The sequence below is a fragment of the Corvus moneduloides genome, chromosome 3, assembly GCF_009650955.1.
Source record: "Corvus moneduloides isolate bCorMon1 chromosome 3, bCorMon1.pri, whole genome shotgun sequence".
In the NCBI taxonomy this organism is placed as follows: Eukaryota; Metazoa; Chordata; class Aves; order Passeriformes; family Corvidae; genus Corvus; species Corvus moneduloides.
Genome location: NC_045478.1, coordinates 15,887,160 through 15,908,901, shown reverse-complemented (window position 1 = coordinate 15,908,901; position 21,742 = coordinate 15,887,160). Strand labels below are relative to the sequence as shown.

At 40.0% G+C, this 21,742-nt stretch overlaps 1 protein-coding gene across 5 annotated transcripts in view; it reads left to right on the top strand.

Moving 5' to 3' along the window:
• The first annotated feature begins 571 nt into the window (after positions 1–571).
• The window catches only part of ASAP2 (ArfGAP with SH3 domain, ankyrin repeat and PH domain 2), a 94,501-nt gene continuing 73,330 nt past the window's right edge, over positions 572–21,742 (top strand). For 4 of the 5 annotated variants that reach the window (XM_032104315.1, XM_032104311.1, XM_032104314.1 and 1 more), the window contains exons 1-2: positions 756–881; positions 19,828–19,900. In XM_032104315.1, the coding sequence (XP_031960206.1) occupies positions 756–881; positions 19,828–19,900 (199 nt within the window). Of the gene's footprint in view, positions 882–19,827; positions 19,901–21,742 lie in introns of all 5 variants that reach the window. The other variant, XM_032104309.1, reaches the window with a different exon arrangement.

The following is a 21,742-nucleotide window of genomic DNA, read 5'->3' as shown; positions in this document are numbered from 1 at the left end:
TCCTCGAAAACTAGACAACGAACTCGTAAAACAGATTAAGCTGTTGAAACATAAATTATGAGCTGTGAGGGAAGAGACTGTCCCTGCACCTGCGGGCAGTCCCGGAGGGGACAGTGCGGAGACCTGTCCTGTGGGCTTCAACCGGCTCCCCCTCGCACCAGGCAGGCACCGCGCCTCACCTTCCCCTGCCCTTGGGTTTTTGTTGTTCAACACTATCCAAACCACACGTCTGGATTTGTCCTGCCTGTCGCTGGGATTACCCAGCCGGCGCCTGCCACCTCCTCTCCCCTCGGGGCTCGGGAAAGACCGACGGAGGGAGGGGGCCGCCATCTTCTCAGGGCGGGCGCCGGTGGCGAGTGCGCGGCGGCAGGTCCGCGCCGGGGGCTGCAGGGGGGTCGTGCGGCCGTGCCCTCGCCCCGCCAGTGTGTGAGGGAGCGAGGGAGGAGGAGGAAAGCGAGAGTGAGAAAGCGAACGGGAGGGTGGGGTGTGGAAGCAGCTCCCGCGGCTGGGCGTGTGCCCGGCCCCCGGTGCTGCGTGACCGCGCGGGAGGAGCAGGAGGAGGAGTGTGGGTGCGGGGAATTTCCTTGTGTGGCGGCGGAGGAACAACACCGCTCCAGACGGCGGGGCTGCGAGGAGGGCGCTGCCGCCGCCGGTTGCCGAGCGATGTGAGGGGGAGCCCCCCCTACGCCCTCCCCTCCGTGCCCCTGGAGCCGCCTGCTTTCCCCCTCCCTCCCCTCGCTCATCCCCGCCCCGCCATGCCGGACCAGATCTCCGTGTCGGAATTCGTGTCCGAGACCAATGAGGATTACAAGTCACCCACCGCCTCCAACTTCACCACCCGGATGGCCCAGTGCAGGAACACGGTGGCGGCCATCGAGGAGGTGAGCCCGGGCGGGGGGCGCGGGGCGCGCAGCCCTCTCTGGCCTGGCTGCAGAGAACAAGGCGCTACCGGCGCTGGCTCCTGCCGCTCCCTCTCCCGCCCGGCCCCGAGCAGCGCCCTCGGCTGCCGCTCGGAGGAAATGGGGCTCGCCCGGGTGGAGAGGGGAAAGAAAAGGAGCGGGGGAAGGGCCGGGGCGTCGCTCCCCTGGCCCGCGGGGTTCTCGCTCCGCCCGGCCCTCAGCGTACCGCGGGGCAGGGTCGCTCGCCGCCTTCAGCTGTAGGAGCCCGAGCCGTCGTTTTTCGCTCCTCCTGCCGCCCGAGGAACCGTGTCGGAATACGGGCGGTTCCGTCCGCTTTCCTCGTTCCTGGGGGCGGGGGGGGGGGAACTTGAACTCTGCAATCTCCCCCGTCAGCCCCTTCCTTCACACCGACACCTGAACCGCCTTGGCCTCGCCAGCTGCCATGTGGGGCTTCGGCTTTCCCTGTCTGACCTTTCTCCGAGTGTGTATCTGCCTGCCTCCGGGCACAGGTGGGATTTAATCTGCCTACCAGTTCCCGCATACAGAAATTTAAACGCACTCCCCCCGGGCATACGGTTTAAGGCAGCCTTCCCTGGGGATCCGCTCCCTCAGGGCCGTGCCTGCCCTTCGGTGTGCGGGATCCCGAGCTCCCTCTTCCCTGCCTCCTCTGGGACAGCCGGGCTGCGGGTGCCTGGCGTGAGCCGCTTTTGTCTCGCCAAAAGCTGGGTGTTTCTCTGTCTTCAAAGATACTCGGAACGTGCCGTTGAACCTGATGGCGAGAGCTCACCCTTCCTCCCACGGGGGATGTCTGCCAGCAGTCGGGAGAGGGAGACTCTTTTCCCTCCTGTTTCAAATCAGAGGGAAATGTGGGACAGGTCTGAACACAGTGAGAGCACATTCCACATCCTAGTCATACACGCACAATGAAATGAGAAGCGTCTGTGTATCTTGACTCCTCTAGCAGCTTCTCTGAAGTAACTTGTAGGAGGGGGGAGTCTTACTTGTGCTGCAGATTAATTTGCTCCATCTACCTGTTACATCAGTTCTTACAGCATGCGTTTAGTTGATTTGTTTTGCAGTAAGCATGTATTTTAAAAAGAGCCTCTTCAGCAAAAAGAATCTTGTCAGTAGTTGATATCCCTTCTTACAAAAGAACTGCCACTAGCAATTGATTATTAACGTGTCTTAAGTGAACAAAACCCAGGTTAGGTGTTTAAACACCCTTTTCAGGATTTTCCTGTTTTGCCAGTTCCCAAAACCACTAAAGCAAGGAGTTGAATTCAAAATAATCTTGTTCCTGAGGTAATTTTCTGCCATGCAAGCTTGCACTTAAATGCCTGGATTTAATTATGCTTTATTAACCCGATAGACTTAAGATCAACAATTCTGTAACAAAGACAAGCTCGTCTTGAATATTTACAGTAATGAATCATTTTAATTGCAAGGTAGAACTGCTTAAAATTGATTAATATAAGATCGAAGTTGGTATAAGTGTTTAGGTCAAAAGCAGTTTTGTGAGATTTAGAGATTTTTATAACAGTTTTTTTAAAAAATTGTTTTTTCTCTAGGTGGAATTTAGTGGATCGGTGTTTGATTTTTAATGGAACTCAATCAGAACGTATCTGTATGTTTCTGGTATTAGCTGCTTTCTGCTAGCTTAGTTAAATTATCTTTAGTAATAATGATGGTAAAGAATGGGCCTAGTAAAGTTTGCAAGGCAGGAGGTGAGAGATTGCAGAAACTGGCAGTAGCTGTTAATAGTATTGATCTATCTGGCACTTCTGGCAAAATATCAGCAGTTCCTGCCTGTTTGTGCTGCTGTCTGAAAGCATGTGTGGAAATAACTACAGAATCTTTTTTTCTGTGATTTGTCAAGAACAACAAGCATATTTTCATGGTTTCAAAATGGTGAATTTTTTTTTCAGACTTAGACTTCTTTGGTTTGGAAATACTCAGGTCCTTTAGCATGACGTGCCTGGTTTTTCAGGTTCTTGGATAAAAAGCTGTCTATAAATTCTGTAATAGAGAAGCCAGGGCTCAGCACCTCTTTTCTGGAAGGCTGGGCAAGAAGTAGTTCATCAACTTGTTATGAACTAAAGCTTATTAAAGAATGCATCTAAAAATGTACAGGGAATACAAAGAACCTGTGCATTTCCAGTGGCACTGGTACTGTGAAGCATTGGTTTCCAGAGCACACTGCTCTCTTGCAGCAGGCAGTGTAGTTCTGGGAGCTAGGAAGTCTGGCTGCGTATGATTGAGGGCATGTGTTACTTTAAAGCAGTTAATAGGTAAGTTGAAACTGGCTGACTGCTGACTTTTTGTATGCACAAATTTGAACAAGTGACTGTAAGAGCTAGTTTATTAACTGAAGACACATTTTTGCTTCCCAGGATATTGTATACATTTATTAAATCAACAAATTAAGTGGTTAGTACTGATACTTAGAGGAAGTCTCTTTACTGCTATTCCTAAAAAGTCTGGTTCTGGAATGGCAGGTACAACTGCCTGCATGAAGCCAGCTCTAGCCTCCCAAGTCTGGCGCTCCCTTGGGAGCTGGGGAGGCCGTGCAGAACCACAGGAGAGGGAGGCTACTGTGACTTGTTAGCCTGAGCTCAACTCTCCGCAAACACAGATATTTTTTCACATCCCACTGGGATGTCTTTTGCACTTAACATCACTAGCTACTAGTTTCGTAATTCTGTCTTAGTTAATTAGTAGGTATCTAATAGTGTCTTAAAAGTTTAGTTAATGAAGCTTTCCATGGTGGAGTGGAAGAGGCTTGTTAAGTGAGGAAATCAATAAGATGTTGGACAATTAGAAGTGTATAATTTATCTATATATCTTTGTGAGCTTTTAAGGTGTTGCCTTAAATCTGAACTTGGATTAACTAACCTCTGTCAGTTTCATAGTATGGTTGATTCTTAGTATCAGTGGAAAATACTTTCAGTTTTACTGTTTTACTGGTTACAGACCATGGATCATGGCTTTTGAGATCACCAGAAATGCCTGCATTGCAGTTTGGGAACTGGTGCCTGTTCAAACACTTGCAGAAAGAGAATCTGATTCTTTGCTGAATCTGTTTCTTTGCTCTCAGTAGTGGAAAAGGGATTAGGAAAGGCATGCTTGTGGAACATAAAGTGATTTCAAAGGAAAAGGAATCATATAATTTCTGCATTGTTCTCAGATTAGGATGTTGCTTAGAAAAATGTTGGGAATCTTTAGCTTCTCCTGAAACAAAATTACTAGTGAGCCATATGTCACAGGCCCTTACAGGTTATTGTTTAATCTTTACATGTGTGATAGTGACTAAGATTAAACAAAATTTAATTGATAGAGTGCAGAGCATGGTCACATGATTGGGGGAGGAGTTGCTTGAAATCAGTAATCTGGTCTGACAACTGCAGCCTTTTTAATTGTCTGTTCCTATTAAAGGTCACACAATCTAAAAATTCGTGGTGACCATTCTTAAACTATGAATGCTTAAAAATCTGGTTTTAGTACTGCTGTTACTTAGAACACACACTTCTCTCTTTCGTATGATATAAGTTAAATAAAATAGTCCCTAAATTGTAGTGAAACCTGCAAAGTGATCCTAGTAGGTGTGATAATTTTAGAGATTTTTAGAAATTAGTTTAAAGAGAAATTAATGACTAGAATCTAATTGTGCCACTTCTTTTCTGAAGCATGGGTTAAGGTTTACAATAAAGCCCGTATTTCTGTTCTGACTGTTTATTGGGGTCCAATGCTGGACCAAGTAAGTAGGATAGGGAGCCATTTTGCAGGCTGATATGTAAATAGAGAGTAGCAGGCAGTCCCTGTGCAGAAGACATTTCCATCTAAGTCAGGACTTGAGGTACAAAGTTTACCCACCTACTTAAACTTCACTGTGTGCACAGATTTCCCTGTGAAGAGACGAGAATGAAAACATTGAGAGAAGTTTAATAGGTTACTGGAACACCTTGACAGCATAGTGGCATTTGCCACCAGAATAAATGTGTTCTAAAAAGTAGACAGGACAAACATGTGGTGGAAATATGTAAAGTGTACAATCTAAAGAAACAGTATAGTGGTACCAAAGATGGTTTTAGTCCTCTGGACAAAAATAGATTCCAATTGTTTACAGTCTATTTAGAAACCACTCTCAAGGAATTTTTGTAAAAGCTGAGAAATTAATGTTAAAGGCATAACTTGTAATTTCAGGTGTCTACTTGCCTTTGTTTTGTAGGTCCCATTCCATGATTATTATACCTCAATAATTATGTTATTTTACACTTTAAAAGTTTTTTTTTTTTTTAATTACCACTCCTACAAATGCAGCATGTCCTTTCAGTATCAAATCCTTTTCTTCCTCGCTGTCATTTATAATGCAAGTATTTTGTATCAGAAATGGCAACATCTTCTTGCCACCTAAGGCAATCCATGGTTTTCAGCTGGCTTGGAGAGGTGTAAAGGATTGAGGCTTATTGAATTTGATTCCCTCTTGTATGGTACAATTCTGTAATTTTCTCTTCTGCATTTTGGTTCTGCAAAGCTAACAAGAGGGAGATGTAGTAACAGCTTGGTAGGGTGGGGGAATGTGAGTCTGGATACATGGATACACCTGGATGTTTACTTTTTGCTTGCTACATTTATAGGACTGGATTCTGTTTCCTATAGTCTATGTTTGTGCCTTGGGTTTAAAAGTTACATGAAGAGGATATTTCTGTATAGTTTGAGAAGCAGTAGGAAATGTCATATACTGTACTGCATTTTGAGAAATCTACTACTCTTTCTTGTATATTTCTTTTTAATAAAATATATCTTTATGCCCACTATAGCATGCTTTTTTAGTAGAACATATTTGCACACTTTTCTTACCTCATTACTAAAACCACTTCCATAAATACATGTTGTTTAAAGTTTTTTTTGTGTTCCACTTCTGCTTCCTTTCTGGAATCATGATTCTCTGTCATCAGCATCCAGAGAGGTTTCTGGAAAAGTCATTATAACACAAAAGGCATGATGATTTCAAAAGGAGTGTGGGAATTGTTTTCTTTTGAGAGGAATATAGAGGATGAAATTTGCAGAAGTACATGAGCTAAACTGTCCATCTTCAGCTGGAGCTTTGTGGATATTTTCAAATAGACAGTTTAAACCTTAAAACTTTAAAGTCAATGTGCAGTCAGTTAAAACAATGTCAAACCATATAAATAAGTTTTCTGTGCACCTTACCTTGGTGCATTTGGTGATGAATCTGCTTCACATTACCAAATGCTTTCTAGGAGGATGAATGAAAAATATTTATCTTTCTGAAGTATTTTACTAATTGTGGGGTTTGTATTTTGATTTTTCCATAATGTTGCTGTATTTTTCAAAACCATCTTATCTGAATCTAGTGCACTTCATGCTGATGCTAGAAGAGAGTAATGTAGAAAGGGGCTACTTTTGCTTAGTTTTAACCCACCTTCACTTCCTCGTCTTATCTTTATGTTGTTCTCTGTATTCCATAATATGCAGCAGTTGGGTAAAGGTGAAGCCTTTATTCGAAAGGCATTGCAAAGTCACAGGACAATAGCCTAATCCCTGCTCCAAAATTCTTACAGTCCACATGTCAAGTGAATATGGCTGATGAATACAGCTGGAGAAATGCAAGAAAACTTGGTGCACCTGACTAGTGTAGTGTGTTAGTAGCTGAACCACTGTGAACGGCTTTCTTTTTATTCATATGCATTGGGGTAGTGGTAATTAAACAGTTCAAACTCTTAAATCTATTATTTTTTTATATTTTCCACCTTCCATATGTGCGATTATGCATATGTATTACATACAGCTGTTTCCTGTGTAAACTCCAGCACTGCACCTTCTGAGCCTCACTCTTGAGAGCCCACACGGTCTGTCTGCCCCAGTTTCCCAGAATCAATCCTTCCGCTTAAAGGAAAGGTTGTTCACTCTTTCATCACCTGACAAAAGTCAGGTCTAGCCTTGTTTAGGTTAACTCTTCCCTCTCTTTTCCTGGGTATCAAACTTCTCTATCCTTTTAAATGTTTACAGTCTCCTTATCTTTCTTAATTTCTTGAAACTCCTTTGTTACAGTGATTTTTGGTGCTTTGTCCTGTCTCTGTGGAGGTCCCTGCCTTGGCCCAGCCCTGTCCAAGGTACTGGAGCAATGGCTGGAGCTCAGGTGGTCTTCATGCTAAGATGAAATGTCTCTCATGGATGGGCCAGTGGCAAGAGCCTTCACTTATTCTCAGTCCTTGCTGTCTCCAAATAAATCTTCTATTCTTCTTGAAGTTGCTAGAGAGGGAAGAAGCCATGTTACAGTCAGGCATCTGTCACGGCAAGCCAAGCTGCTGACTTTTATACAAGGAAACAGAAGCAGGAGAGGCTAATGTGAGAATCGCTGATTTAAAGGCAGGAATCAAGTGGATGTTGTGGAAACAAGCGAAGCGTTTGTTGAATAGTAGGGGCTGAATTAATTGTGTACTAAAAGCAAAACAAAGACATTAAAAGCAAAACATATACATATATACATATAGGGGAAAAGTCATTAAACTGAGAGCTGGTGAGGTTAATAGAACTGAAGAGAGTTTATGTCCTGAAGCCTGAAAAATGTTCATTAAATATCCCAGGAAAGGGCAAAATTTTTGGGAAATGTACAGACTTGAAACACCCCAGGAAGAATATCACAAATCATCTGAACCTGTCAGACATGGGAAGAAAAAGCCAAGTATTCAGAGGAAAGTTTTGTATTAAAAAATATGTGCAAGGATAAAAGACAAATTTGCAAAGGTCAAGTTTCTTTATGAATGACAGAAGGCAATAAAGAAAACAAAAGCACTCTTAAGCACATAGAGTTGCAAGAAGGAAAAGAAGAGAAGGAAAATGCAGTTTGAATGTAGTAGTGTTAAAGATAATGTAGGTATTGCCAAATCTAAACAAGTTCTGTGCTGCAGTTTTTGAGCTCAAAGTGTGGGAGAAGGTTAGAATGGATAGCAGGAATAGAGATGCAAGTAAGCAAGGCAATAAACAAAATTGTGAGCTTAAAGCCCTCAGTTTGTTGGGGCTGGTTAACTTACTCCCAGGATTCTGAAAGAGCTAAGATGGTAACTAGCAAATATTTCTGACAAATCCTCTGAAGACTAGAATGATATCTGATGTAGCACAGAGGGTTAAAAAGGCAGGGATGGAAAGAATAGGAGAAATATTTACATTAAAAAAAAATCAGTGCAATAATGCAGAAATGCAGACCATGACTATTAAATTGAGGAGAGGTGTTCTTACTTAAAGGTTCAAGTATTACTGGATGAGTGGCAAGCAAGTAACCAGTTCCCCTCCTGCTTCCAGAAATGCTTGAAAAACACTATAAACATGCATTTACAACAATTACCACTGCTATGCAAGATGACAGTACTTTCGCATTTGTAGCATAGTCAAATGTGCAAGAGGTTCACATTAGGAGAAATTGTGTGTCTCCTTGTTTACTCTTTCATCACGACTGGAAGTTGCTTATGGGAAAACAGAATTACTGAGAATCATACTTGTGAAGCTGTACAAGGTGGTTACACCCGGTTTCATATAGCATTAGAATACCTCCTTTGGTCTGTTTGTAACTGAGACAGATTTTTTTTTTTTCTTTAACCCAGCTGGAAAATGCAGTTCTAGTAACAGGACAAGCAGAAGTTCGAAGTTTGTAACTATTGACTTTATTGCAAATTGATGGCAGGACTTTTTTTTTGTAGCCTTTTCCCCACACAGTCTCACGTTTGTTAGCACAAAGCTTAAGCTCTTCTGTAGGCAGAATGCTTACTGTGTGTAGCTGCTCTTGCTGGGGACAGAGACATCAGCTCAAACAGTCTTGGTATTAGAGGTGAGATTTTCTGTGATTAAGGTGACCACAAACTTCCTTTGTTTGGACTAAATCTAGACTTCTTTTCTGAAGTTTACATCAATCTAGGGATTAAGTGGTCAAGTAAATTTGGCTGGAAAACAACAAAAAATGATAACAAAAGAAAAGGAAGACTCACAAAGTAAGGAGCACCTGAAATGTTTAAGAGGTAATGTGAAGATCAGTCAAATGTGAAGAACAAGAAAAGGAAATCTGAATTAAAAACAAACTGAGAGATGAGAGAGTTATCCAGAAGCAGAAGTACTGTAGTGGCATATGAGGAGTTGAAGGGTCAGGAATTGCCATTTGGGCAGAAGCATTAAGGAGGGGATAAGGAAATGCATCAAAAATCTGAGGAAGTTCAAAGGAATTGGAATTGACAGGAACTGCAGAGGAAGAGGGAGTGTGGCACTGTTCACACAGGAAGTAGGATGAAAACACAGGGCTGAGAATGTGGGGGCAGGGCTAATGTGAAAAGGATCAGTATCGCAAGGAGGAGGGCAGGAATATAGGAAAGGGGTAGTGGGGGAGGACAGGGAATAATGATCTCTTAGCTACATCCTACTGTGTAGTTTAGGAGTGGAAGAAGAGTTCTGTATGTTCCCCAGAAAATGGGAAGTAATACTAGGAGTTATGCAGGCTTTATGAGATATGATACGTATCTCAATTTTATTTGGAAAAAGAAAATAATTTACCTTATAGGGGAGAATTTATTGATGGAGAAACCAAGATACAGTATTGTAACTGAATAGGCTTTTTCTTATGAGCAATGCTGCTTTGCAGGAAATTAGCTTGGGTGGTGTGATTCAGTACTTTTCATCTCAAGTAGTAGGCTTTGTTTTCAAGTGAGTAGGTGTTGGACAGAATTTGAAAAATTTGCTTCTTTGTGTGTGTGAACTCTGCTTCACAAAAATATTTACTATGTAAGTGGCATACTGTGCAGTGAAGTGTATTTCTTTGGAGTATATTCTTTAAGAGGTGGCTGTAAAAGTTAACATGAAAGAAGATATAGTATAAATTCTAGCATCTGACTTGTTAAACCAAGAAGAAATAGAGAACTAAGAGAGAAGGCTGAAACTCTGCTCCTTATTGTCTTGGAGCAGTGTGGTGTTCAGAACCATCTGCTGTTTGTGGACCCCTCCGCTATCCCTGATTAAAGATCAGATTATCAATGTAGTTGTAGTCTGAAATCTATAATTCTGTCTAGGCATTATGCTAAGTATGCGTGTAGATACATCAAAACAGCTGAAGTGATTAGAGCTGAACAAATTACTTTCACATTCCTGAAAGCTTTGTACTACATTTAAAAAGCATATAGGAAGGGAAAATAGTAGTGGAGGGATGTAGACGTTCTTATGGATTATTTTCTCATGTTTTATGATTTCTGTTCATTGTTTGTGAAAGATTTCTTTCCTAGAATATGCAATTTCAAGGAAACTTAGGCTGTATTCTAGGGAAGTCAACTCAGAAACAAATGTATTTAGTGATCATTTTAAGCCCCTTCAGTCAAACAGGATTACTGTTTGGCTATTAAAATAGAAATTTCCTTAGCACTTGCAAACACAGAACTGGTCTGTAGTCACATGCAAAACATGCACTATGGAGTCTTGCAAAGCACATGTTTCTAATAATTTGTTTATTTTCCAGCACTGTAGGTGTATGTTACACAACAATAGAAAAAATGCCAGCAGAGTCCTCCTACACTCTGAGCTCCATGTGAACTAGGTGCTAATTGGGCTGATGAGAACAGCATTGAAGAAGCAATGAAGTAGTAAATCTTTTGTAAGCTGCTTTTTGTTTGGTTTCATTCATTCTCCTGCTTAGTTCACTCTCTTCAGTTGCTTAAATGGTCTGGATGTAGATGACAAGCATCTCATGTAAGTATTTCCAGCCCAGTCTGTTCTAGGGATGGAGTGGTCATGTTTGCCACTGCCTTCCCTGTCCCGCAGGCAATGTGGATGTGGCACTAGTGCAAGGACGCATGGTGCTTGGTTACATATCAATCCAAGCATTTGTCTCTTCTGCTTCAATCAGTTGATTCAGCAGTAGCTGTTTCCTATTTCATTTAAGAGCAACAAAAGTTCTGATAGGCCTGGACATGCTTCTGTGTTCTAAACGGCTTCAATTTTAAATGCAGAAGTTCTTTGTCTTAGGTAGTGTTTTGTCTTAGGTACCAGCTCTGTACGAATTTACCTTCCTGGTGCTTCACTGATGATACAGGGAAGTACTGTCTATTCCATTTTATAGATACCTTCCATGACATGAACTCTAATTATTTTGGCAAAGTCCACTGTGGGGAAAAGGCTTTTATTTTTGTGTCAATATTATGTAAATGAGTATTATATACCTACTGTTTGGTACACTAAGAATTGCGTCACTTAAGATTCACTTACACTTTGGGGCAGCTGTCTCTAGTGACAGGAGTGTCTGCACTGTTAATTTTAGTTATACTTAAAACTGTAGAAATTCCAGTAGAATTTAAGATCATTGGTTTCAAGATTGTAGTAGTGTCCTGTGATTTCTGAGTTGGGCACCTAAAATGAATGACAACATGTGACAGTTCAGATGCATTCTTTCATTTAAAAACAAATTCCCAAATGGAATTCATAGGATATTATATTTATGCATTTGTATGACAAGATTCAAGCTGTTTACAGATAGCTACAGCATGACAAAGCATCAACAAAATGAAATACATGCAATTTCTTTTCCATTTAACAAAAAGAAGAGGAAGATACTGATGTTATCAAATATTTGACTGCCATAAGTTGCAAATCTTATACTGGCATTAGTTGCTGTTAATTATACCATTGTGCAGTTACTTTTTAATGGGGAAAAGTGTATTGATACTGAGAGACCATGCAGAGATTTTCAAAAGTATAGTGAATCACAGAGAAGTTGGAGTGAAAATCACAGGCTGAAGTTTGGAAGCCACTGTAGAACAGAAATAATTTTATGGTGTTTCAAGAGAAAATAAGTTTTATCATTTGACACTGAGTTTTATGTGTAATTAATATACCATTAGTGTTATAGGTAGATGCTGTTCATAAATTTCTGCCCTAATAATAGAGAGATGATGTTTGATGTGTGCTTTACCTCTGATGAATCTTGTTTTGACAGCTGGTTCCGTGTGTCCCTAGGAATAGTTGGTTCATTTGAGGTGATTTGTCTTACGCTCCTGAAGTCCCCTCTAGGTACCTCTGCCATTGTTGTGGGAATATGGTGTCCTAAGAGTTTCGGGTGTATCATAAACTAGATAGAGTTTGTGTGCCTTCTGTTCCCTTTCAGAATGGACACCTCGTATGTGTCTGCCAGAGATGTTTGTGGCATTGATTTATTACTTATTTCTGTTAAGAAGCTTTCAGTGGCCTGTTAAGACTGAAGTTTGATTGCGCTCTGTTGCTGTAGACTCTTCTCTTTTCTAGACTAGTTTCTTGTCCCTAGAATTATTGGATACATAAGGAAGATAAAGGAGTTTTGGATGCGGAGGGATAGATCAGTTTATGGCATCCAGTTGATCTGTGTACACACTGCAAAGGTTCTCATTTTTAGCATAGAGTAAGTACATCATACATAAAGGAAAATGTAACTGTTTAGTTTTTCATTGTTTTCTAGAGATTGTAACAGGGGTGTCTGCTGGTTCAAGTAGAGGTTTTGAAGACTACAAATAGCAAACTAGTCCATTAATATGGGAACTTTTGAGTATCTGGAAAGTGTTTTAATTTGTTAATTGCTCCCATAAATAACCAAAAATTCTCTTTTCAGAAAGCTTGTCACATGCAGAATAAAGGGGCATTATGTTCTGCAAAGATGAATTCTTGTTGCCTCTGATGATGTATACAAAGGTTTAATACTGGGGAAAAGAGTTACTGGATTGAAAAAACTGCAAAAGGAAAATCCCATCAGCCCAGCTCATAATGCTGTTGAATGGTAAGAGGGTGAGGATCAGCCTCTTCCAACAGCTGGACTCCGAACCATGAACGGCTTTGATGGATGCTGACAGCAGACAGAAATGCAAAAACCTGAAGCTAGGAAAAAGGTCTCTTGCAGTGTGAGGACCAGAGAATTTTGACACGGGTAAAGAGTTGGTAAAGTTTACTCATCCATTTAAGACAATCATCACTGGAACTTTAATCCTGTTGCCTATGTTACTTTATTTTACATTGTGATACATCTTAGGATGTTGCAGCATGTAATATTAAATAAATGGAGATGGACACAAAGAATTGGCTACTGCAACTGAAAAATAAACAACAATTAAATAAGGGAGTTTTATTTACACACCCTCTGTTTAAAAATGAGCCACTGTAAAGAGTAAATGCATCATCTGTTACATTGCTTATGAGATCTGTATTTAAAGTCCAGTCATCTTTGAAAGCAGATAGCTGCAATGTTGGAGAAGGAAAGTGTATTTTTCAGTGTAAAAATTGGTTCATGCAGGAGGTGGGTATGTTCTGGAGAAATAGTTAGCATAAGCAGCTTCCATTCTTTGTTTTAAGCAAGAGATTTTATTTCACAAAAATGCTTGATGTCTGTCTCCCAGTTAAGTATTGGTTGCATTTCTAACTTTTTGTAGTGAGGGAAGCCTGTGGAAATCAATTAATACACAGACACAGCACCTGTTTTGTTTAGTGTGAAATGGTCTCATTTAGTGGCTTGTATTAATGATGTAACATTTTGTAGCTCTGAACCTCTCATTTGGGATTTCTCTTCTGATAGAAGTAGTCTGTTAGAGAATTCTGGTTTTTAGGCATCCCTTCTTTGTTTTAATGAATTCGTTGTACAAAGTCATCATGCTCAGGTCTGGTTTTATACACAACATAGAGCAGTGCCAAATTCTCCCATCCTTTACCTTTGCAGCAGAATTACTGTGCACTTCCAAGTATTAATTTCCCAAAGCAGTGGTATTACTTTTTTCCACTGTGCATATCCTTAGCTCAATAGTTTACTTCATTCTTCTGCCAAATACACCAGTGCTTGTTTAAACAGGTTGCCTTGGCATTGGGCCCACAAGAACCACAAACCCAGATGCTGGAGAAATAATGCTTTTGTGGAAAGGGACCTTTCAGAGATGATTCTGCCATAAACTCTGTCCTTTTTATTGCAGGTCTGTCTCTGTACCTTCAGTCTCTTTAGCTGACAGGTCTCACACCAGAGAGCTCATTTATACAAATTAACTGTCATAGCTACTGCAGTTTTTCACATGCATACTCCAAGTAAAGTAATTGCCCCAAATTAAAGTTTTTTAAATTACCATTGTTTTAGGATACATTTAGAAGCTACAGTGCCTTGCTCCAGATTATGCCTGTGCGGGTTTTTTCCACCCTTTGTATCAGTCCCTCTGTGATCGTGCAAGGTGATCAGTGGAAGGAAACCGGAGAGGATTTAGAAAAGAAACTAATACATTGAAGGAGGAAATGACATAACAGTAGGAGAATGGAAAGAGGATTCTGGAGGGGGATAACATAATTTAGGAAGTTTTATTACCACCCTCTGTAGCAGAAAAGTGGATTGAAGCCAGCAGTGTTGACAGTTCATTTCTAGTAGAAAAATAACAAACTGAGACAGAATGTCTGTGGATATGTCTGATCTTTTGAGTCAGCAAGGATTAATTACAGCAAATATCAGATTGCCTGTAAAGATACACCAGAAAAGCCAAACTATTGTGCTTCCTGGATACAAGTATAAAAAACTTGCTGTTTTTAATTTTTAAACAAGACCAGTCCAGTGAGGCACAAGAGCCTTTTCTTGTTCTGCTGGCTCTACAATAACTACTTGATTGCCTCTCTTTTCCTTATCTGACCAAGTTTCTTCCTGTGCCCTTTTGTTTTTGGGAAGGATGTTCCTATATGTGTTCAGCATCTGCAGCAGCCTCTGGCATTATTACTTATTTTGAAATACTGGAGTGGATGAAGTGCAGAATTTATGGCTGTTGAGTAGCCTGATGTTTTGAAGCAAATTGCTAAAATTGAGAGTCAGATCTGATTTTGTTTTAAAGAAATAATGTTAAGATAACTGTGTATAGTGGATCAAATATCAGTGTGTTAGTATTTTTTTGTGTATTTGTCAGGTAGATGTTCAGTGTAGGAAAGAACACGTAGGTTCCTGGCTCCAGGATAATTTTTCAAATGACACAAGGATTTATTTCCCAAAATTTTGTTACTGCTTTAGCAGTACTTCCACGCATCTGTTGTTGTTCCAATGGACTCTTTATTTTACAAAATGGTAACCTTGAGACTTTCCTCAAATTCAGATCCAGTTCTGTGAATATTTTCAGTGAAACCCCATCCAAATAGCTGAAAATGTGAAATAGTTACTTTATGCTTTCCAAAAAGAAGCTGCTGTGGGTAAGAAGGAAGGAATGCTTTAAAGATTTTGAACTGTTTTAAATGCAAAATAAAGTAAAGGTGATGGCCGACTCCTTCCTCTTCTTCGGTCACTACTTCCCATGGTAGTAGTGTCAAGTTTAGTTTTTTTCTTTCCCTTGTCTGGAATTAGAAAATTTGGGCTTCTTGTTTCTCTTGAGAATAGCCTGTTGGGCTATGTAGTGTTTCTGGATGAGAGTATCTCAGTCTTTTGTTTTTAAACTCATTACTGGAAAATGGGAGATTATCCTGGGGACGGATGTGTACGTGCTTTTTCTTTGCTTGCTGCCCCGAACATCTGCTGTTGGCCGCTCCTGATAGAGGATATCAGGTTAAATGGAGTGTTGATCTGATCCAGTATGGCTGTTTTTCTCTTCCTTCACAGATAATTAATTATTTTCTGGGCCACAAAGGAAAAAGACACTGGTGTGAGGACACTTGCATAAGATAAAGACCGAGACTTCTGCTGTAAGTTTGGCACAAAAGATGTTTAATGAACCACTAGAGCCTGGGGACTCTCCACTTATGCTGCTACTGCCCTGGTTTTCCCCGTACCCTTTGGCTCTGTAAAAGGTGCCAAAATCATCTCTGGGATGTTCAGTTTCTGAGTTTCTGTCTTCCTGCTTTTTTTCCTCACTCAGTTAAATATGCTAATAATAGGACAGTTTGCTTCTCCTCTCTCCACTGAAAAGAGCAAATAATACATTCATCTTTTGTGCCAAACATCTCTGTTGCACAGATCTATTTAGACAGTATGGATTTGGGGATTGATGCTAGTTTTTTTCTTTCCTTTTTTTTTTTTGGGAGAGAGGGAAGCAGCACAATTAAATGTTTGAAAATTTTATATCCTGGTGGGCTTAAATCTTTCTAGGCAATGTGAAACAGACTTTAACAGCTTTATTATTATTATCATTATTATTATTATTACTATTTTAAAATAGGTTGAGGAGTAGGATGTGGAATAACATTTCAGGACATTTCAGTAATCTCAGACTGATTTCTTCCTTGTAAGATGGATTTGGTTCTAGTTAGCTGACACATTTTACTGTTCAAAGTAGAAATCTTTGAAACAGAGAAAATGGAAATTGGCCTTTGACAAGTGAAACTGGACCTTGTTCCTACGTGTGGAAAAAAGCTTTGCTACTTATCACTGGTAGCTTGAGTCCTCTCTCTTATGTTCCCTTGAAAATCTGCATTTTATTTTGATATGCTTGTTGCCCTCCCTAGTATACTTGTGACTAAAAAGTAATTTACCTTAAAAATGGTTTCATCAGATTGCCATCAGAAATCACATGAAAGTAAATGAACAGAAGACATAAATACTGTATTTGGAAAAAGATTGCACGGACAAGGACATGCTCAAGGAGGTCACTTTCAAGTTTCTGTTTCAGTTCATGTGCATAACACCAGTTCCACAACAATGTGACTTCTTTTCTTATGTGCTGTAGAGAATTTGGTTTGGTTTTTTTCCCCTTAAGTCAAAGTTATATTTACTGGTTTTAACAACAGAGAAGTCTGAGTGCTCATCAGTAGAAACTGATGGGGCTATGAATATTGTTTATATGGCCTCGTAGACTCAGTTGTGCTGAAACAGATGCTAAAATATAGTTTTTTGAGGCAAAACTAGAAACATTACATGGGAGGACAAAATGATTCCGCCATATGAAATGCATGGTCACTTTTCTTCTTGTTCAGGAGTTTACTGGTCATTTTAAGTGAATAAAAAGAAATGCTAGAATATGCAACATCTGAAGCCATTTTAAAATTCCCTGCTTCTGACACTACTGAGAATGCACAAAGAAGTTGAATGAGGGTGCATTTTGGTGCATGTGTGTGCATTGGGATAGTGTGTGTATATTTATGAAACAAACACAGGCTTAGAAATGTGAACTATAAAAAAGCCACAGCTGGACTTAGACTGATTTCCTAGTGCTAAGATGAGGACAAAGAAAAGGACAAGAAAATATGAAGAACAGCAGTAAAGACAAGGAGTGACGTTTTCAAGTTTTATCCTGAAATGATTCCTTTGAAACACTATATATGAATAAACACCAATGCTATTCAAGTAAACAAAGTCCTCCTATTTTTTAGTCTGTAAGCAAGACTGAAATACAGTATTAAAGATGCAAAGCTTTTCAGTATTTTGCCCATTAGTTGTAGGCACACATAGCCACTCTTAAATGTCATACACTATGAAAAGATTGCACCAAGGAAGGGAGGAACAGACAAAACCTCCTACAGATGCAAGTCTAGTTTTCTTACCACAATTGGAAACATAGTAATTGTATTTCATAAATGTATTAATTAATTAATTATCTGTTTATTTATCTATGTATTTATTTAAAGTCCCCCTTAAAATGGCTAGATATTTTTTATCCTTTGTTTCCTGTTTGGAAAGCTTTCCAGAACTGATTTTTCCCCCCAGTTTCTAGTCACATTTTTTTCAGGTTCAGGTACAGCTTTGCACTGATGCAGCTGAAAAGACAGGCAGGGGATGAAGGGAGAACCCTGACTTGTACAGTTTGAACACATTAGGGTTTTATGTTTTGCTTGTTGTGTTGTCCTTGGTACTCTCTGTGGGGTATTTTCCCCGCTATCCTTTGTTTTGAATTTTTATGTGGACCAGCTGTCTGGGATGGGTTGATGCTTGAGTTGTCACTGGTGTATTAGGCGCATTAGCTGCCATTTCTGTTGGACCCTGGCTATGCTGTGCCTTGTGGGTTTATTCCTCTACTGCTTGATCCTGGCTAAAGTGGAAGTTGGTTGAGAGGCGTTTCAAACCAAAATAATGAAGAAGAGGATTTAGTTGAGGAAGAGCATTTGAGGTTTTTTCCTTACTGGGAGTTTGTGCTTTCTGATTGAGGCAGCCTTGGGCCAGAGGATTTTATGAATCCACAGCTCCGTCTGGATCCCTCACCACAGTAGTACAATTAATCCCATGCATTTATCCTTCCACCATTTCTCTTCCTGAAGAATTATCTCCCCCAAACTAAGGTGCAGAGATCTAATATTTTCTCAGCTGCACGCACAAATCTAAGATTTACCTGAGAATTGAATTCTTAAGTTTTAAGTCTCTGGTTGTCAACCTTCTCTTTGGACTGTTGCTTGTAATGCTTGTAGTTGGAGACATTCCTTTTGCTTGGACTCCAAGAGGGTGATTGCGCTTTGACGCAGTCATCAATGAAATTATCATTCCTCTGTAGTCAGCTGATTGGAGAGTGCTTTTCTGAGGTTATTTTTAGAAATCACCAAATATACAATGAGGGAGTTCCTTTCATGTACTCCCATCCAAACAGGTGACTAATCTAACCTTGGAGATCATACTAGATACGGATTTGTTGGAGTAGATGGAATTCAAATTGCTGAAGAGGGTGAACAAACCTGGCATGGCTTTTATGGGCTTTCTTAGATTGTTTTATTTTTCACTTCTTCTGTAGTTCAGAATTCCAGGTGAAAAGGCCTCTGCACCTTTCCTACTAATATGTTTTATATGTTAAAATATATACGTGCTAATATAAAGATGCTGAAGGCAAAACCTCAAATGGATACAGCAGTACACAGTTACAGTGACACTGCAACATTGATGTTCAGGCATTGTCTAAATTGCTTGGTTTCCATGCAATGCTGTGAAGATTTTGTCCAGCTATTTGTGGTCTAAACAGATTCAGTTTAAGAATACCCCCAAAATTAGGGAGCTTAATATTTCTTTTTGCATTCACTGTGTAAAAATAATTGGATAGACTCCTAGGGGCTTGACTTTTCCAAATTGTGTTTCTTACACAAATGATTAACAATAAAAAAGGGTAGGTCAGATGTGTAACTGCTGCAATTCATTGAAATGTTTTGCATGAAAACTGGAATGAATTTGGTGGGTTTTCTTTGCTTTATCATGTATCATGCTAAACAGCTCTTGGCATAATACAATTTGTAGTGTTCAGTATTGTTCTTCAGTGGGGTCTAAATTCACCACCATCTTTGGAACATACATTTTCTCCAAGTTTCACAACTTTTTTTTAAAATTAATTTATATAATCATAATTCCGCTTCTCCCTTCTGGAACAATTCTACATTCTTGAGTCTGCTCTTATTTCACTTCAGTAAGCAAAATGGTTGCCTGCTTTTACTTCTTTCTTCATAACAAATTGATTATAAGTGCTTGAGAATTCTGGGAAAAATTTAAACTTGAATTTTATATAGTGTTGGGGGAAGCTTTGCCTAGTGTTAAACTGTGTGAAAGATATTTGAGAGATATGCAATTTATTTTGTTCAGCGTAGCAGTGAGAAAGTTCATATAGTTGAGAATGCAATTAACTAAATTATCCAGGAAAACTGAAATTAAATTCCATTTTCAATATTCTGCCTGAGGAAGTGATATTGCTTGTGTCTTCAGCAGTGTCAGAACATATGATGGGTGAAAACTGTTTTAAGCTTCTTTAATAATTTAGCATGGAAAGACGGTATTGTGTAAATTGTTTCCTGCTGAGTTTACATAATGCTGGTCACCAGCCAAAGATGGAGGAGGTGTTTTTTTGGGCAAGGGTACAGAATAGGTTGTATAAACGGGGGTGGAAGCAAATGGTAAGTAATTCATTAATTAGGGGAATAAAGTAAACTATGTAATAGTTGTAATTACAGCAGGTTTCCAGGGCAGAAATTTGCCAGAGGACAATCCACTATTACATTTTTCTTTTTTTTTTAGGCTCTAGATGTTGACCGAACTGTTCTCTATAAAATGAAGAAATCTGTCAAAGCCATAAACTTATCTGGTCTGGGTAAGTACATAATTCCTGTTAGTTTATATTGGTGAAATTGGAAGATTTAAGCAGTCAGATGTCATAGTGAATCAGAAGGAGTGATATGGGTAACTCTGAGAAGAGAAATATGTGCATTTTAAGTGTCAGTCTTGAACTAGCTGTTTGATCATGAGCTCAGTAAGGATGAGCTGTTGTGGGGTAGCTAAACTTCTCTTGCTGCCATACTGGTACCAAGTGGCGAAGCTGTGCTCTCCTCTTTCCACTGGGTCTGGGCTACCTGCTCCTTTTGTCATGCCTGCTGTTTGGCGGATCCCTAGATGAGTTTTTAAGCTTGTATAAAGCTGCATATGCAGTGAGATCAACTTAATCAGGATTAGATGAGCACCTGAAGTGGTAGGGCCATGTGTATTATCAAGAGATGAGGGTGTGGGAGGGGTGAAATTACTCTTTGGCAGCAGTAAGAAGCTACATTGGCTCTACTGCTTTGTGAGACCTCACTCTCCCTGGTGGCTTCCAGTTATGTATGTTGAGAACTTCATGACAAGAAAGAGGTGATGAGCTGCAACTTTTTATTGTCATGAGGTAAAAAATCAGATATTTTCCTTATAATGCTGAATAAAATGCAAAGAACTATTGCTGTGTGCCTTTTTAAATGTGTGCCAATCTCTTGGAGTTGTGTATGTTTATCTTCTTTGAAAAAAATAACGGAAGCTTTTGTTTTTGTGGATCAGCAGCATTTTGTGAATAAGAAACAGCATTTGTTTTTTGTGGATAAGAAACAGCATTTGGTTGGCTTTTGTTCTCACTGTGCAGTTCATAGCAATTAGAGCTAACAAAACCTGTATTAAATGCAAAATAGACAGGCCTGTCAACCTTGGAGAGCCACCAATATCTGACAGAACTTGTGGCCATGTTGGTGTTCAGACACAAGGTTAGAACAAGAACTGCTATTGTGGTATAATTCATCTCAGCTAATTGAAAGGAAGTTCCTTGTCGAATGTAATGAAGCTGTTACCTTTGGATTGTGGAGGGTCCAGTTTAAGATTCATCAGGAGCTGTTTCATTGGTTTGGCATCCTTTATTCTCTTCTTTTTCTTGCTTGGCTGGTTTTTCTTTTTGGCTGTTGGGGTTTTTTAAAATTTTATTCTAGAATGCTAGACTATGCTTCATAATCAGAGTACCTGTTAGAGCATTGTAGCAAATCACTAGTCTTTGCGTAAAATCAGTACCTTGCCCATGATTTAAATTTGTGCTGCCCACCCAATCTTGACAAGAAAGGTTTGGAGGCACTTCTCTTCCACCAGCAGAAACATCACTAACCAAGCCACCTGTCAGCCCTTGGGGTTTCTTTTGACAAAACAAACCCCATGGTCCCACACTCCTAAGAGCACAGTGACTGGATTTTTAGTATAGGTTCCCTAAATATTAAATCTACATGTTTTGTATTTCTGTTTTAATGTGAGAGTTTACAAACCATTATTAAGGATTACATCGTGACTCCCAATTTGTACGTAGCTTGGGTTCTTACTTAAAGAAAACCTTTAAACCCTCAAAACTGGATCAAGTTTCTTTTTTTGATAGATTTCATACCTTTTGTTTGTAGAGAAACTTTTAAAATTCATCAGGAAAAAAACATAGGACAGGAAGAGTATTTTGGAGGGTTCCATGGGAAAAGTAGATTTTTGTGTTCTTCAGAAGCAATTGGGGAGTACCAGCACAGTTATTAGTACTGCTGCAATAAACTACCATCAGCATTCTGGGGAATGTCTCAGAATCCGGAAGAACAGTCCCTAGGATGCTGGGGAATAGAAGACTCCTGGGGATGCCATGTGGAATGGATGCTGTGCTTGTTTCCTAAGG